Source organism: Toxorhynchites rutilus, chromosome 3 (genome assembly GCF_029784135.1).
Source record: "Toxorhynchites rutilus septentrionalis strain SRP chromosome 3, ASM2978413v1, whole genome shotgun sequence".
Lineage (NCBI taxonomy): Eukaryota > Metazoa > Arthropoda > Insecta > Diptera > Culicidae > Toxorhynchites > Toxorhynchites rutilus.
This window is the reverse complement of record NC_073746.1, coordinates 299,512,949-299,532,405: the sequence shown is the minus strand read 5'-3', so window position 1 is coordinate 299,532,405 and position 19,457 is coordinate 299,512,949. Positions and strand designations below refer to the sequence as shown.

The following is a 19,457-nucleotide window of genomic DNA, read 5'->3' as shown; positions in this document are numbered from 1 at the left end:
GGTCGCCGGTAATTTAGATTTGTAGTGAAGTAAATGTACCCCATCTCTGAAGATAACTCTAAGTATTTTTAACTGAACAAAAATAATTGATAGCTGTTTTTAAAACAATAATTTACGTACTTCTTATTCGACCAGTATTAGAATTATTCAATACACTTACAAAAATCTCAATAATATGATATAAAATCATATAAAAAAATGTTCCAGATTCCTTGTAGAAAAACTAAATAGGATATTTATTCTGAACGAAAAAATTTATATTCGTTCATAATTCTTATTTAAAAATGTGTTTATTTATTTCTAAAATTAAACGCTTCATTTGCCTCATATTCGCCTGTCATTTTTCTGAGTCTTGTATAAGCTTATAAAGGGCTGAGACTCGAGGCTGGCCAGATATCTGTTATCCGGTATCCGGCCAAACCACTATCCATTTCATCACTAGTTAAAACTTTGTTTTATCGTCTTGTACTACATTCAATTTCTAATGATTGTTTGAATCAGTCGACGTTGGTAGACCGCAACCTAACATTTGAACAATTAGTCGCCCGTAATGCCCAAAAGTTTAACCATCCCTGCCGTATATGAACAATCATTCTGCTCGTGATCGTGACAGAATTAATTATGATTTTGGCGTCTTCTATCAATCGTCACGGACTGCATTGATCAAGCAGGCATTTTAAATTGTTCCTAACTTGATCAAATTTGACGATGATGATATTGATTCAGTAGCTGGACAACAGAAAGAAAGAAATCCACTGGACGATGCGAAACCTGCAGTTGAGCATCAAGAAAAAACTTGAACGATGATTGCAACAATTAAAGGTATCAACGTCCAGCCCAAGCTCACCATCTATAAACGGATTGATGAAAAACCTCGGACGAGAGTTTTCGTACAGAGCGTATCAAAGGCAAATACATGACAATGGTATTCGGTACTCTTCGTACTGAACGCCCAACATAATTAACGGAAGCTTGCAAAATGGTTTTTTTTTGTAAACAAATTATTCTAAATCAAAGCCGTTTTTTCAAGAAAATTGGGTATTTTAAAGTATGTTTTTTACAGGTAATTTACCGGGTTTACCGGTAATACCGGTGCACCCGTGGCCGAGTGGTTAGCGTCTCACATTATCATGCCGGGTGTTCGGGTTCGATTCCCGTTCTGGCCGGAGGATTTTTCGTCAAAGAAATTTCCTCCGACTTGCACTGTGGTCACGCGTATTCTAGAGCTTGCCCCTCGGAATACATTCAAGGCGTGTTATTTGGCTTAAGAAATCTGAACTAAGTATTAATGAATGACGCTAGTTAATGCATATGTTGAGACGGCAAAAGTTCCACAGGGAACGTTAAGGCCATTCAAGAAGAAGAAGACCGGTAATAAAATTTGCATTACCGAATAACCGGTTATTGAAATTTTGGCACGGTAATGCAATCCCTAATTGAAATGTTTTATTTGGTAGACTGGAGAGACTTCAGTCAGTTTTTCTCGATATGATCAGTGATGTCAGATGAGAAGACATGCTTTTGTTTTGAGAGAAACAACAAACAGTTTAAAAATTGATCGATCGATACTGTTTTCTCAGTGCCAATATACTAAAAAAAACATAACAAAAAGAAATAACTGAATTGAATTTGATGGTTGCAGTTGAAAACATACATTGCTTATGCAATACTAGTTTTGCCGTGAAACCATTTTTGAAGATAAAGACGGAGCAGAAGAATATCGATGCTTTCAATCAACAAGGTGAACAAACACATCAAACAAACTAGACGATTCGACTGATTCATCGACGAGCGCGGCCGAACGGTCGTCGAGCCAGACGAGCTACTCGTCTGTTTTTAGTCAAGCTCGGCTTCTGGAATATGAAAACAAACGAGACGAGCGCTCGTCTGCTCGTCTCGTTTTCTGGAATAGGGCCCAAAGGTAACAACGTCCAACCTAAACTGAACGTCTATAAACGGATTGATGAAAACCCTCGGACTAGAGTTTTCGAAAAGAGGGATCAGAGACAAATACATGACAATGGTACAGGACTCTGAACGGGCGTTTTCCTCTTCTGGAAGCTTTGTTAATGAGATCCGATCAAGATTAGAAGGCGACAAAATTACCATTCTCTGTGTCCTTAAGTATTGCTTTAACCAACTTTTTGTAAAATAAACATTATCAATAAAACGCATTTCTTCAAGATAATGGTTATATTTTGAAGTATTTGTTTACCGGTAATTTACCGGTTTTACCGGTAATGCAATTTTCAGTACCGAATAACCGGTTATTGAAATTTCGGCACAGTAATGCAATCCCTAGTAGGAAAGAAACATTTGAAACTTAACGCTTTTTTTCATAATGATGGAAACATCCATGCCCTAAAATTATATAAAAAAAAACAAGTTCACTTTATGTTGATCTTGGTGACCTTGATTCATTTCACCAATAAAGAAAAATCCATGCAAAGAAGGGTTGAGCCCTATCCATGCACAAAAAATTCCACCGGCCGAGAATGGAGTGTATCAGAAAGTAATCTCAAACTTTCAAAATAAAAAAATAAAATAAAATCGAAAACGTTTTATTATAGTGTTGACAGACGGTAGTGTGAATAATTGACGCAGATCACTGACTTCTGTGGAATGATCGTACCTTGGGTGTAATTCCTCCCATTAAATTCTGAACAGTAGACTTTGTGCACTTCCTGGACGATGTTCACCAATTCTTCCTGAAGTGTGGCATGTTCCGAGACACTGTACCACCCTTCTTGGATATGCCTATGACAATAGCGGAGGCAGGTCATGCTTTTTATACATTATGAAAGCAAACTCTTCTTCGAGAATTTATGGTCCCTTTTGTGAAAAAAGTAGAAGATCGCAAGCCACATGTGACGAATTTCATGCCAACTGGACTTGCCATTGGTAGCATCATCTCAGATTGCAATAAAACGATGTGGATGTAAAAGCATTTGGTCGTTTGAGCAACTTTGCATACTTGAAATATGCAAAAAAAGTTAGACTACTTTTTGAAAAGAACTTTTTTTTTTATTTTTACAAAAACATTAACTTAAAAACTACAAGACCTACAAAACTTTGGTCAATTATTTTAGGAATTTAATTATAGAATATAGAATGAAGAGAAAAAAAAATTCCGAAAAATTATACTAATTTTTGTTATCCAAAAATTCAATATTCTCAAAAATTTAATTTTTCAAATTCTCAAAAATAGTATGTGAACATGAAAAACTTGTTGCTAGAAAACTCTCTCCCTGTGGCAGTGCCATTCTTCCGATGTATGGATAACTTGTTGGTACTTGTACGGGTTATTTATATATTTTTTGAGAATTTTAAAAACAACATGTTTTTGAGAAAAATGATTTTTAATTTTTCTTTTCTTTAAGCTTAAAAAACTTCATTTTCTGACTAAAATTTTTAAAGTTTTTTTTGGTTTTGTCCATATTATCCATACATCGGAAAAAGGGCACTGCTACTGGGAAAATGTATTTCTAACAACAAATGTTACATGTTTTCTTGCAAAAATTATTACTGATGTTTTACTTGCAACATTTTAGTGTGTAAATTGTCACGATTGACATGTGATTGACATGACAAACTTTTCTCTATTTAGCAGCACGTCAAGAACATGTCAAAGGCGATAATCTACAGATAAAAATGTTATGAGTCATACATTATCGTTTAACCAAAAACTGATTTACTGAATTTTACTTCAAAATAAATATGGTAACAATCATTGTTTTGATCAAAAATACGTCTGCACAATTCTGAGCTCGAACATGAATAAAATATTACTATTTTGTAATTTCACATCATAGAAGGACAATAGACAATTGTTAGTGGTTTTATCTGTGATATGTTCTGTGCTGGATTGGGTCGTAATGATACGGCAACGTCGTTACATCGCGTGTAAGGTCGAGTCTATAAGTCTCCATAAAAAAAATTCATATATTCTAGATACTACAAAAGATAGAAAGTTGACGTCTTCGACAAAAGTTTATATTTTAACTACTACAAAAGAGAGAAAGTTGACGTCTTCGACAAAAGTTATTATATTTTAATGTATATTATATTTTAATGTGATCTAAAACTTTGTCGAATACTTTATATCGCTATTGTCGCCGCTAGCTGAAATCAGCTGTTAGCGTTCGTTCAATTTTCCTTCCACCAGCTGTAAAGCGACAATATGAGCGCGCTGCCGTGCCACTGACCGAGCGGGGGATCAGATTACAAAGAGCTGATTCATTACGCGCACGCGTTCGCGAGTATAGATATAGGTCAGTTGTGCTAGGATCAGCAATTAGATTTCGTCGCGGTTTAACTTAACCAGCGACTGGAAGAGAACATACTGTATAAAAAGTATAGCATGAACACATATTCCCGATTCGAAAGGGATACCGAATTTGAACGCCCTTTGCTTCCCGGGTGGCAAAATATTATTGAATGAAATTGTAACTCCTTTCACACCGGGAAGCAAGGGGCATCAAAATTGCTGACAATCCATTATCTTAGTATTTAAGAACCCACAAATCATGTAAATAATCAGTATCAATAAAGTATCCAAAGAATATTCAAGTAGTACGTTCGGGTCCTCTACATCCGAAAAAGGTTTTCCTCCGGCGTGAGGAAGTTTACTAAGTTGCATCTTTCACTTCGCTACAAATCCTGAGTTACTCTGTTTCACTTGTGCTGCAAGTGGAACATAGAAACTTACAAACAAACTTGGAATTAGAATTGGCCTGTACTGCAGGACGGTTCTAACCAAACCTCTCCCTTGCAAGGAAGTTATCATTGGAGTTCTCGTTACGCGGGATTTTCATTGTCTAACTTCTGGTTAAGTCTTGGACAGTCTGTTCAGCAGAACGTCGAATACTGACCGGCAACCCAACTCGCGTCGTAAGGTCGGCGTGTATCGATCGCCGACAGCTATCTTGACTACGAAGAAAAAAAAAAATTGTTGCATTTTTCCAAAGAAAACATGAAAAAGTTGTTCCTTCATCCATATTTCTTGATTTTTGTATGGGGTACTCACATAATTTTTTGAGAATTTAAAAAGAATACGTTTTTGAGAAATATGAATTTAAATTTTTTAAATAATTTTATTTGAGTGTTATTTATTTTTTTAATTTTTTTTATTCTTTATTTGAGAGGTTTTCAGCCTCCTGGGCTGGTTCGCTCAGTGTTATTTTAAAAAAACGCTGCATTTGATCGGTTTATAACCTACACTCTGTCCAACTTCTATAAGACCACCCTGATTCTATTTCGTTGCAACACAAACAGTTAGAATATCAACAAGATACATCCATAAATTGTTGAATGCTTAGAATAAAGTTAATTTAACGTCAATTCCGTTCAAAAGAATTGTTTTTTTTATTTATTGTGCTTCTTCTTCTTCTTCTTAAATGGCACTAACGTTCCCAGATGAACGTCACCTTCTCAACGAAGCATTAATTACGTCATTTTTATTAGTACTTAGTTGAGATTTCTATGCCAAATAATACGCCTTGAATGCATTCTGAGTGAAAAGCTCTATTATACGCGTGAGCACAGTGCAAGTCGGAGGAAATCTCTTGACGAAAAATTTCCCCGACCAGAACAGGAATCGAATCCAAACCCCCGGCATATTAGGTGTGACGCTATCCACTCGGCCATGGGAGGACTTATTGTGCTTAAATATGATAATTTCAGCTGTCAGCTGTTCTATAAGGCCACTTAAAAAATTCATAAGTATTATAAATGAAAAATTCAAAACGATCGGCTGATTTACATGTCAATTATTGGTAACAACGCCATTTCGACTAATGACCTGGAAAATTCGTCTAGGAATACTATTTACTAAATTCTGCTGAACAGATTTCTCGATATTTTTCCATGTTTCCGAAATTGTGACCTTGAGCGCTTCAATCGTGGTGTACCGTTTTCCAACAGTGTAGATTCTTCGTACAAATATCCCCCCTAAGTTTTTCAACAGGATTCAAGTCTGGAGAGCGAGCCGGCCAGTCCAAAAAATTAGGTTTTTGGTCCTTAATCCATTGCTTAGTATGAATAGAACCATTGTTTTGCTGGAATGTGTTTTTTTTTGTGACGATATCCACGAAAAAACGGTAGGAGAGAGGATTCCAGAACATGTGTGTAATTCTTGAATGATGTGAAAGCTATCTTGAGCTTTCCGGTACCACAGAATCCCATCCAAACCATACACAAGCCTCCACCAAAATTCCTGGTTGAAGAATACTGTTCCTTCTTCCGTAAATCACGCCAGTACCCGTTTTAACCATGAGGACCATCCAAATTGAGCTTTTTTTCGTCAGTGAAGATAACCTATACATTGACGAACTTTTCGTTATGGTATATAGCAAAATGTATTCTTTTGTAAACATTCTTCGTCACAACATACCATGTCCCACTGTCGGTTCATGTGGGCTTTGGCAAAACTCAGACGTCTTCCGATGTGAGATGGTGTAAGATAAGGAGTTTTAACCTTTTAAGCCCTCTTTATGTGATGATTTTCTACCAAAATTTGACGAATTGTCACCCGAGCAGTTGAGTGGTTGAAATATTGCTTTATTTGCACATGTGATTTTGAGGTATTTGAACCTGTTCTAGCTATTTCCCGCTTATCCCGGTCAGAGAGCTTCGATTTACGTGGAGCGCTCTCCGTCTTACCGTATCCTTGAGGATTCACCAAATATTTTTTTTTTATAAATCGTTTATTTTTACAGGCTCAGTTACATTAGTTTAAAGGAGCCGAATTCTTAAATATATTTTTTAAAACTATACATGTACAATTTTTCTAACACTATGGTTAGTAAGGTGGAAAACCGATTACTCGCGGTTTACTCGAGTTTAGAAGGGTGATATATTCTCTCAGGAAAGGGATGGGATATAAGGGAATTGTTACAATGTTGATGATCACATTCAATTCTTAAATCTATTCGTATATCTATTGTATATTTACATTTCAACTTATTTTACTGTTTATACCAAGGGGGCTAATCGCTCGCAATGGATGAAAAGGAGGGTATAAGGACATAGGGACAATCACACACGAAAATCGATAGCTTTAAGGAAAACATATATTTGGGTCATGTAATCAAGGTCTAACCGAGGAGAGAGGATCGGACCGTCGTCGGGTGTAGACATAATTTTTCTTCGCTCCGCGTCAGCTGGTGTGCAATTCGAAAATCGGCGAAAAAGTGATCTTTCCAAAATGGAAAAAGCATTGAAAACATTGTGTGCCTTTGCAAGTGACGTTCATATTTCTGAAGGAAAAGTTGTGCGCGTTTATTCACGATTAATTATAATGCGGACGGGATTTTGTTATCGTGTGTTTTTTTTCCTCCATTTTAATACGAAGTGTGTGTTTGTGTGCCGCAGTGAATGTATCACCGAGGGAGAATCTGCAGGCGTTATGCGATGGCCAAATCGCGGGCTAAGTTTTTTTTTCTTTGTATTCTCTTAAGCAGTATTTCAGATGAAAGTTTGGAAGTGATATGAGGTGCAAGTCTCTTCGATTCTCGCGTACCACGGACTCTCTGCTCTTAAAGGTCACACGCTGTTATGTGCGGTGACGTTCCTAATTGTGTGTATGTGTTGAGAGGGTGTTTGTTTTGTTGAGCTAAGAGGAGCTGTTTTTCTCAAAGTCTCTCTTCTCTTCTTCAACAAGGTTCTCTTCTCTATCACACATACATCATACTGGTTTCATTTGATTTGCATTGGCAGCCGTACCGCTGCAATTCTGTGTATTCGTCTACTTGTCGCAATTGCATACGATTCGGTCGTATTTTCGTACATAGGTGCATCGAATCTTTGAGCGCCATTTCGCGGTGGGGACGAGATGATTTGTATGCAAGGTTAAATACACTTCGTCTTGTTTTCGCCGTTGGGTGGCGTTCATGGTCAGGTCCAGGGTTTAATTATGTTAGAGATTTTAAATTTCATAATTTGAGTCAGAAGGCTCTAATTTCAGTTTTCATTTGGAGTGAGTTAGTTGAAAGCATTTATATATTTATATTAGTTTTTTGGTTCCTTGTTTTTCAATTCCAGGCACTAGAATGAGTTTATAAACTCAGATTAGAGGTTCTTCATCCGTTGTTGAGTAGTAAAATGAAAATATGTACGGTTTGGTTTCGGATGTTTTACAAAATGTGACTACTTTCTAGTCGAATTGCTGAGTATTTTTTATTTATACAATAAATATCTTTGGGAGTTGGGACCGACACTGATGTTGTGCGGACGCTCTTGATGCGCACCGAATGGAGGGCGTTGCGGGAGAAAGTCGGGGCATAACGTGTTGAAATCTAAATATTAAAAATTAAAAAACCCAAAAATAAAAATTGTTAAAATTCTAAAAGTCTAAGAATCAAAAAATTAAAATCTGAAAATCTGAGAATTTCAAAAAAAAATTCAAAATTCTAAAATTTAAAAATTTTAAAACTTTAAAATTGAAAAATTTAAAAAATTGAAAATTAAAAGTTAAAAAATTTAAATATTAAAAAAATAAAATTTAAGATTTTAGAATCACATCACTTACCGCAGTGAATCCTGCTTTTTTCTTAACCATTCCCACTAACAACTATCCCTTCCATGATAAACGCTAGAGAACCACGCTATAGAGGCGACCCTTCTGGCCTTTGGGCGGCGAATATCATACTAACATTCCTTTCCTTCCCCTGGTGACTGCTCGTTTTTGATGGTACGGGTAGGTATTCAAACAATTATATGGAAAATGGGAATATTTCCAGTTTTTATTCATTTAAACCGTCTGGAGAGTTTCTGATTTTATTGGTATGCAAATCATCAGAATTCGTGCGCAGTGAAAATAGTTATTAACGTTAACTTTATTTCGTATAAACGTGACCTGTTTTTTGATTTGGCCCCCTTCCTGAAAAAAAAATAGTTCTGCGTCACAAAACTGACGCTTTTCAAAAAGTAGTTTTTTTTCAAATTTTTGTTTTGGAGATTTCAAGTAGACAAAGTGACCAATATCTTTACACATACACACAACGATTCACTGTAATCTGAGATGATGCTACCAATCACCCCTGTTCCGGAACTCGATCGGGTTTGAATCTAGCACGCTGTTGTATTCTGTAACCCGATCGAGATCGACTTCTGCATTCTAAAATCCATCCAAGATTCAAAACCAATCGACATACCTATACAAAAGAGCAATACTGTCTTGACGCGAAACAAAATTGTGTCTGACAGTGATTTCTTATTATTGACTAGCTGACCCTGCAAACTTCGTCCCACCCAAAATTTGTTTTTTTGTTATTAATACCTTCAAACATTCACGTTTTCTTACTTAGCGCAAGTTCATGAGTCTAATCGCAGAACTCTTTATTGATTGATCTTCTAATCGACCCCATTTTTCTAAAAAAATCCTAGTACTTCTACCAAAACTAAACATTATAATATCAGATTATTTTCAGACGCAATTCTCGTTCAAGATTGTTCAACCACTTGCGAATAACATGTTTCTCCGTTACATAGAATAAATGTTTGATACAGAAAATATGATAGAATAAAGACAGATCCCTCCCCTCTTCTCCCCTTAGAGAGGGGAGAGGAGTGTCTATTCACCATAGAAACATTTCGTGCCCCCTAAAATCTTCACATGCCAAATTTGGCTCCTTTTGCTTGATAAGTTCTCGAGTTATGCAGAAATTTGTTTTTCATTCGTATGACAGGCCACCCTAAGAGAGAGGGGAGGAGTTTCGAACATTTATTGCATCCTAAAATTTCCACATGCCAAATTTGGTTTCGTTTTCTTAATTAGTTCTCGAGTTATGCAGAAATTTGTGTTTCATTTGTATGGGAGACCCCCTTAGAGAGGGGGAGGAGTGTCGAACCACCTTAGAAATGTTTCTTCCCCATAAAACCTTCTCATGCCAAATTTAGGTCCGTTTGCTTGATTAGTTCTTGAATTATGCGGAAATGTATGCTTCATTTGTATGGCATCCCTCCCTCCTCTCTCAGAGAGACGGGTTTGTTATTTTCTTGATTAGTTTTCGAGCCATGCAGAAATTTGTCTTTCATCTGTATGGCAGCCTCTCCCCTAAGAGAGGGAGGAGGAGTATCTAACCACCATAGAGTCATTTATTGCACCCTAAAACCTCCACATGCGAAACTTGAAACAAACATGATTCATTTACCTGATAGTTCCCGAGTAATGCAGAAATTTGTGTTTTATTTGTATGGCAGCCCCCCCCCCCCTTAGAGAGGGAGGAGGAGTATCTAACCACCATAAAAACATTTATTGCACCCTGAAACCTTCACATGTCAAATTTGGTTTCGTTTGCTTGATTAATGGGGTGGAATGTCTAGCCACCATAGGAAAATTTATGGATTTTTTTTTTCGTTTGCTGTAGTTCAAGTTGTATACATAAATTTTTGAATAAAGTTGGATAATAACCTTTTATTATTTTAAAACTTATTGAAAGAAATAGCTCACAACTCCAAATGAGAATCTGACATTGTTCGTTACTGGTTGTACCTGGTTCAGACGTTGCGAAGGACTTGGTCACTCGACCCAAGTGCCTTCTACAAGGCGGCGTCCAGGTCCGAAGTCTGGGAATCGCTGATGACTTCCTACGTCATTCCACACAAAAGAAAAACTGTGCGATGCCATATAAATTATAATAAGGTTTATAACGTACTTACAATATTTATTTGTAATTCAAGTAAAGTGTATTTATGTGTGTATGGCCGTGTAGTGTGTGGTCCTCTCCTCGATGAACGGAACGTGGCCAGGATGGAAGAAGGCTACTATGAGCTGGTCTACTCAGCTATTGGGTGCGCGCAGCATGCCGGTTTATAATTTGATCCAGCAATCAGAGAGCTCGTCTTTTTACCCTGGCTCCTTTTACATCCTCGAAATTGAGAGCTTCCTTCTTGGGTTCCAGTTCTCTAGGGAGAGTAGAGGTGTTGAAATTATACCCACTGACCACTAATGATTCTCTTCCCAGCTAGCCCCAGCCGAGGTATGTTCTGTTCTGTTGTTCTGTTGTGTAAGTGTGATGCATTATATGGCAATCGACGAACTTCCTCAACCTGTCGCCAAGGAACCTGGTAATCTGGTTACAAGTTTCCAGAGTTCAAACAGGTTCCGTTAATGCTAGGAAAATTATAATAAACAGTTAGGTTAGGGAGAGAAATACGTGTTCAATGTATTTGAACCAAGGTTTGAATCTCGGACGAATTGTAGCATATAGAAGTCGATCTCGTTCAGGTTGCAAAATTTCTAATCTCGATCGGGTTCCGGAATAGGGGTGAATTGCCAGTCGAGTTGGCATGAAATTCGTCTGAGGAAGAAAAATTAGAACTTGACTAATTCAGATCGAAGGTAATATATCTACCTCGTCTAAAATAAACTGACAATGTAAATAACAGTTGCTCTAAAACACTCTATGAATTTCGAATCATTAAATTTGCAAGAGGAACACTTATTTTGCGACAAACTGATTTCATTTGTCATAAGCTGCAAACAGACCTTCCTATGAATGGCCTCATATTTGGGCTGAAAAATAATTGTCGCTCGCCAGGTCCCAACGCACAATCGATCCACGCAGCTTCTACCATCTCCGCGAACATTCCGCGTCTTGAACCGTCTGCCAACGGCAGATCGCACTTCTCATCGGTGTTCCGTTCATTTGATTACGACGATCACCGCCGTCATCATCTTCATCATCATCTGGTTCCGCCAATTTGTGTCTTCCTTCTTCTCCTGGTTTATGTGAGACCGTGAACCCGCGCGAGCCCACAAAAAGTGCCCAAGCAGTTAATCATCGTCAAAACAAAAATGGTCTTAATAGACCAATATAAATCAAATACGAAATCAATTAATTACACATATTGTCGGGGAGAAATATCGAACGTGTTCTTCACCATGTGTGTCTGTCTCTCTCTCTCTCTCTCTTTCTGTCTTTCCTGTTCGAGGCGAATGATCGGATCGGTGTATAAGAAGACCCGGGGATCGGGGATTGAATTGGTCGCATCGAATCGTTGGTGAGGTTTAATTTCGAACTGCTCGAATCGAGGGCTTTCGGAAGGCTTTTGGCTAAACAATCACGCGGACTCGCGGGAGTGATAGAGCACCTCTTGGTGTTTTCATTCACATCGATCGATGGGGGCACAAGTGCCGCGGGAATTTATGGATCGAGGTCGGGAGCATGAAAAATTGACAGTGATTCGTTTGCGGCCATTCCAATTATGTGCGAGCATGTATGCGTGTGTGTATGAGTTTATCAGAGTCAGGTGGGAATCGTTTTGATTTGAGCTGTTAATCAAATATTTAACCACCCTTTTTGTGACCGTTCCGATTCGGTACCATTGTCGCGGACACGCTCGGATCGGTGATGGGAAAAAGATGTATTTGCGGTTGAAACTGTTGAAGATGATTGGAATTTTCGACTTTCGGATTGTTTAATTATCACCGTTATGGAAACGGATTGATTTTTGCTCCAAAAAATCTTTATTGAATTCCTATTTAATCACAGCAACTCGATTTTATTTGTTGCCGTTTTTTATCGAAGTCATCATTTAGTTGATTTAAATTTTACTTCTTTTCTAGCCATGCGTCGCTTCTCGTCAACCTACTCCGTCGATTATGTTCCCCCGAAACGTGAAAACATGCCGCTAGCTTGTCGGTATTGCCAATGTCCCAGCCCATCCGCATCGAGACGATCTTCCTGTGCAAGCACTGTTTCTTCCCGTGCGCGTGTCAGTTGTGTGGAACAAAAAATTCCCCAACCTGCATGGAGAAGAGTTGTCTCAAAAAACCTCTCGGAGATCCGTGCTGCATGCTGCGCAGAATTCGTGAAGCTCATTCCCGCTCCCAGGATCTGAACAATTACCAACAGTCACTAATCTGTCATTGTCGACCCAAACTTTGCCCGATATGCAACCCAACAGTGTGCCAATGTTGTCGTCACTGCGAATCCCAGATTGAACAGGTGAAACGTCACGTCAATGTGTGCGGCGGCTCGCGACGAAACTCAAGCAGGCTACGCTTCGATACGCGAGGTAGCAACGATCGAAACGTTTCGTAGGAAGGTGAAAATTTTTCAGATCATTCAAATCAACGGGCAGCCGAAATGTACACTAAAAAAATAAACGAAAGGAACGATCTTTGTAATTCGACCTACATGAAGTCGTACAACATTCCGAAACCTTGTTGTAAGTGCATCGTGAGGGTAACGGTGAGTTCCTTGAGATTGCTAACTAATTTCGCTCTTTGACATAAGCAATTCCTGCCTAGAAACCGATCACTCCGCTGCATCGGCGTCGCTACCAGCAGCAGATGGAGACCACCTTTTCGACTGTGCACATGGTATTTGTGAACAGGACCTGTCCCAAACCTCAGTTGGAATGTCCGCCCACGGAATATGGAGAAGGTGTTTGCACGGCCGGTGGAGCTATCATCGACAACTGCCAGGTACCCTGCTGCACTCCTTGGTGCACATATTGCTGTTGATCGTTTGCCGAAGGTGGAAAATTTGACGTAACGAATTGGAAGCATGATGTGAATATATATATTTTTCGTTTTACTTGGAATGGCTATAATTTTCTGGGTTGAGATTGGAAGAAACTGATTTTTAGAGTGTAATTTATATCCGAGAGAAAAATATCGTAAGAGAAACTATCTACATTATTTGCTTTATCGTGTTCCGAAACTGATTTGCTTTCGTTGTTGTACTGGATCGGAAAACTTGCTGATAGGTTGTCTTTTAAATAATTACTTCAACTTTTTTATATCACTTCATTAATTCCGTACTATTCTGAGACTATAAATGGATCCCAAAATGTTCTGTTGTGTCTGACGTGGATTAAAAAAATTATAGAAGGTGGTGCCCGAGACACGACCGAGTATTGACATGGTACTACAAAATTATTACAGTCAAGTCGCTTGCTTCCGATAAGAATGAAATGAAACTAAATTTGCAGTAGAATTATTTTACACCGTGAATTAGTCTCGGATGAATATCAGAGTGCATATCTCGAGTCTTACATTTGAACCCATTTTAGGGTGACCAAATGGTTCAGGAGTGAAAACTGAAAAAAAACAAAAAACAAATATTTTTTTTTTCAAAGTACAATGGAGTCGCTTTTTACGCGGGGGATACGTGCCGCGTAAAGGAAAACCGCGTAAATTCCAAAATCCCCGTAAAAATACCGCATAAGTTCCAAAATTCGCCTGAAAATAAACCGGGGTAATTTCAAAATCCGTATAAAAATCTAACAAACAGTGAATTATTATTTAAAAATGCAACCCATATTCTAAAAATTGATTAACGGTTTTTTTTATGCTACAATCATGATATCTGTATCTCCTTTTATTTCTCAGCTACAAATCAGTGATGCAATACGAACCGATTTCGTGAAAAGTCACATCAATTAGCACATTGAGTTTCTACGCGGTTGATACGTGCTGCGCAAAAAAAACGCGTAAATTTCGAAATCCGCGTAAAAAAATGCGTAAATTTCTAAAACCGCTGCAAAAAAGCCGCGTAAAATAAAACCGCGTGGAAAGCGAGTGTACTTCATTGAATGGATGAAACCAATCAATAAAAAATTCTTAGACGTACCCGCTTTGTTCTCTACTATGAAGGATATGTAGATGCTGACGATACTTTGGGCCTGATCACGAACGCCACTTCACGGTGAAAACGAAATAAAGTGAGTACAACCTTATTACGAACATTACGTGAGCGAGAAAATGTGGGAGAGTTCATTCGAAGTGTAAACTTGGCAACACGAATGAACTCGGTGTTATTATGATTGCCATGGCACCATGGCCCCGAAAAAGTGTGCACATGCCGTAGATTTTAGACCCTTGTGTTTTGGAAGGTGAATGGAAGGAGAATAACGGAAAATGGAGTAAGTTCGATTTCAATTATATTTATAATTTTTGTTAACATGTTCGGTGATACTTTTAGGGTTAAAAAGACAAACAAGCAGCAATTTGGTAGCCTAGTGGCTTTTATGGAGCAATGTCCCGACGTGGCTAAAGGATGTAAATTTGTTCCTCGAGTAACGTTAACTGCGCTATGGTTGACACTCAAGGATTCGCTGAACAGCTTGGGTCCTCCAACACGTTCCGTTGCAGCATGGCAAAAGGTAAGCTAGATAATTTTTGTTCTATTCACTTTTAAATTTTATTTTACAGCTTTCTGGTTGAAGGTCTGGACAGACAAAAAACTGCAATTAAAGCGGAAATTGCAGCATAATAAAACTGAAATGTCGGCTACTGGAGGTGGGCCGAACACCATGTATTCCTTCAATGAACTGGAGGAAACCATTATCCGTATCCTTTCCTTAGAAAGAGCGGTCAATCACAATGGTAAAGTATTGATTTGTTACAAAATTAATTGTTGTTTCTAACATTCTCTTTTTACGAATGTAGGGGTTGTTTTTGGAATTCAATCATCCGGAATTTCTACAAAGAGTACATCCGCGGATGATGTGCAAGGTATTATTCCTTGCGATGAGGAGCGTAACGTCGAGGAGATTGCAGTGAATGGCGAACCTATGCTCGATAATACACCCCGGGAGAGGTCAGTGAAACGTCCGTCGAACATTCGTGGCCGTGAACGAGTCAATAAACGGAATATACGGAAGGTTATGCTTGAAAATCAAACAGCCGATCTTTGTGAGATAAAGCGCCATGTATCGGATTGCGCTCGATATGCTCGAAAATCGTACCTTTTGTACGAAAAGCGTTTGCAGTTGGAGGAGAATAAATTCAATTTCAAAAAGCATATGATGCTGCAAAAGGAAAAATACAGAGCTGAACAGTTGCAGTATCAGATGCAGCTGCTGCAGTATAAAAAACAAAAACTTAACTTCAAAATGGGACGGATAACTGATACTAAAGATGGAGACGATGATTCGAAATCGACCCAGGACGATAGTGACGAGTAGTGCCTCACATTTTTTTCGTTTTATTAAATAAAAACTAAATATTTAAATGAATATTATTTCTAATTCTACATTGTTTTGAAGAATTTTTTTTTTTATTTGTTGGTTTATAATTTCGGATATTATTTGCGAATACGTCGAGATTTCATAAATAACTCTTTAATAAAAAGTTCCGGGGACCCTGAAAAGGTTTAATGGCTTGCGTGGTTTTGTAGAATCATTTCGAGAAGCAACAATTCTTTCTTGTCTTTGCGAGAACAATAAACTAATTGGTCATATGTCGCCATTTGTTTCTTTATATCAATGCACGCATTACACTGAGTATATAACGAGAGGAATCTTCGGTGCATCGCCATTCAACAAGCATCAAACACGCGTCGAACAGATGCACACAGTTGCAGCGATGAAAATGAAACATCGCGAGAATGACCGTTTATGAAAAATCGTTTCTCGACTCTCGGTCAAGATCGTCAGCAAAGCTAGGAGCTTGTTGCATCAGAACAGAGCCGATACGCACGAAACCAAATACTAATGGCAACTTAAAGTATCGAAGGTGTGCTATTCACATGTAGAGGAAATGAAAAATGTTTCAAAAAACTGTTCTATGTTTCGCGCAACGAAAACAAGCAACGCACACAAAGCCAAACACTGAAGGGTTGAAGCGACCTATAATCATTTGCACTCTTCTCTTTTTTCGCCTGCTTTGCCATGGCTCTGATGATTGTGTTAATTGCAATGCCAGATGCACTTCATTTGAAATATTCGTTAGCGTTTACAGCCCGAGGGGAAACATAAAACACAAAACGAGCAGAATAAAAGCAATCTTTGTTGTTTCGGGCACAGAAAGATTCTTTTTCCTCAGAGATGATGCAATCTTATACACTAGCGACAGCTTACTCTCTATGCAAGGGTGGAGTTTACTTCGCAAATATTCTCTTTTCGCTATCCGCCTTTGTTGTTTCTATTCTAGCGGCTGCATAAGTTGCCCGTTATTGACAGCTCTGTTCGGGAGAGCACACAAATGGACAGAAAAAAATATATAGGGAAATGGAAATGCTTCCAATTTTCACCAATTTGAACCATATACAGACTATGGGAATGTAATGTATAGCATATCAAACAAATCTTAGAAAATTTCCTATTCGATTGGTGTGCAAATCGTTAAAATCCGTTCGCAGCAAAAATAGTTATTAATGTTAACTTTATTTCAAAAAAACGTGACCTGTTTTCTGATTTGGCACCCTTAATGTAAGACGTAGTCCTACGTCAAAAAAAGGAGAACGCAGTTTGTCTCCGCCCAGAAAGTTTCTGAGCAAAGTTCCAGATTAGTAAAGAGTAGACTTGCTACCCGTTGATTGATTAGAGATGAGATGTGATCGAATATAATCAAGAATATTCGATCTATACTGACCCGAAATTTTATTGCGACTGATCTGTCTGATGATCATGTTGAATTAAAGAGGCTTCAAACTTTTTAGTTCATTCGCCTCTTGATTTGTCTGAACATTCCGTACCTTATTTATACAATTATTTCCACAGTCATTGGAATAGCGCAATTATTGTTTGGGTTGTGTCTAGAATATTTGCTATAAACAATTACTCTTTGTATAGCGGGTTCCTTCTTATCCGTTCCTGTCCCTTGACAACTTGTAGGTTGTTGTTAAAATTGTAGTTTTTTGTCGTGATTGTAGTGCTTTTGTTTTGTTTTGTCGTCTTCTAACAGGTATGTATATTATAACGTTCTCTTCAGATCTCTGTGGACTATGATCAACAGATAAGTAACAATGAATATTCCTATTAATAATGTTGATAATTGTTATTGTTTACAGGTACTAGCTTGTTGCTTTGTGGTTTCTATTATGTTGCAGTGTATTGGAGTGTTATATATTTTGTTGTATGTGAAAGTGATTAATAAAATGTTATGAAAAAAACTGATGAGTTTTCCTCCTCCGGAGTCTTCCGGGTCGTATCACAGTGATTTCTCTATCCGGAAATTGGTGGTTCATGATGAGCAAAAAATTGCTTGGGGCTACTAGAGAGTACAGTACAGAGTACAGAGCAAGGCAGTTGAGACTATTCTTCTGAAACTAAAATAGTTGGGATCAGTGGTGCATCGCTCTGGCAGAGATAGGAAGCGCAAAACAAATGCGGGACGGCACACCAAAATCATGCGCCCATTGATAAGCAAGGTAAACAAAGCCAACAACTCCGAGCGGTCATGCCGGGGGTTCTGGTTCGATTCACGTTCTTGCCGGGAGATTTTTCGTCAAAGAAATTTCTCCCGACTTGATTTGTGGTCACTCGTATTCTAGAACCTGCCACTTTAGAACACATTCAAGGCGTGTTATCCGGCATAGAATCAGGGAATTTAATTTCACTTTCGAACCAACAATTGAAATCGCTTGGTACTTGACAAACTACACTCAAATTATTAACAAGCATTACATTTATTTGAACATGTGAACGGAGTCGCTGCTGGACTGAGACTAACTAACTTTAAACAATTTTCTCTAATTTCCTTCTTTCTTTCTCAACTGTATATCTATTTCCTATTTGTTCTTTTGAATCTATACTTTCTGTATAATCTATGGGCCTGATTCTCGAATACACTTCACGGTGAAAACGATATGAACGGCACGCCATTGAACTACGTTTTACGAGTTAGTGAAGCGTCAAAGATAAGATGGGTTTTCATGCAGAATGAGCACTTTTCAAATAAAAATTATCAATGAAAATGTACTTTTTCGTTTCAAATTAGTGCTCGATGTGAATGGAAAACTTTTTTTTCTTCATGTGGTAAAATAATCTCATACCATTTCCTGACAGTACCCTGGCTAGAGCCATCTAATACACAAAGTTTTTGACGTAGGATTACGTCTTTCGGGAACATATTGGGGTACAAATTGAAAATCGAAAATCGAGCACATCGTGAAAATTGTCCAATTTCAAACGCTTATTGCTCAGTCATTTCATGATGGATGGATGATATTGTTGCGTCAATCGATTTCGGCACTCTATAACAATTTTTTATGTTGAATAAAATAATATATATCATAAAACTAACTATCGAACAATTGAAAAATCTCAACCCCTATCTTAACGGAAATACCCACTTCTGATTGGTCGAAATTGACGACACATGCAGCGGTTCCCTAACAGGTACATCGAAACCAAGCTGACTGGGGGAAATCGAATACATGAAAGTAGGGGAAGCTTTTGTTCCCACCGAAAAGTGTTCCCTAACAGAGACATCAAAAGCAAGGTGCCCGGGGGAAATTGGAATTACAAGTATATGCAAGTCGGGGGCATTTTTAAAGTGTCAGTAAGGTGAGTGCTACGATTAATTCTAGCAAATAAAACTTCAATTTAGAACATTAATGTTGATTGCTTCGTGAAATTTCATATCAATGTACGATCGTGTATTGTGAAAAATTTAGCAAAAGTGTAAGTGTAAAATTGTAAATGGTAGCAGTTGTGTTCAAAATGACTTGATATATGAAACGATTTATTTCAATTTCATAAATGTAAACCAAGGTGTGTTT

General features: G+C 38.0%; 1 protein-coding gene across 1 annotated transcript; it reads left to right on the top strand.

The window, feature by feature from the left end:
- The first annotated feature begins 12,760 nt into the window (after nt 1-12,760).
- LOC129774386 (uncharacterized) lies at nt 12,761-13,550 on the top strand. Its single transcript, XM_055778119.1, has 2 exons — nt 12,761-13,196; nt 13,256-13,550. The coding sequence occupies exons 1-2, from the start codon at nt 13,092-13,094 to the stop codon at nt 13,469-13,471; spliced, it is 321 nt and encodes a 106-aa protein (XP_055634094.1). The 5' UTR covers nt 12,761-13,091; the 3' UTR covers nt 13,472-13,550.
- The last annotated feature ends 5,907 nt before the right edge of the window (nt 13,551-19,457 follow it).

Coding starts and splice junctions, on each gene's coding strand:
- LOC129774386 (XM_055778119.1), top strand. CDS start 13,092: ATGTACACTAAAAAAATAAACGAAAGGAACGATCTTTGTAATTCGACC. Junction 13,197..13,255: donor AGTGCATCGTGAGGGTAACG/GTGAGTTCCTTG, acceptor ATTCCTGCCTAG/AAACCGATCACTCCGCTGCA.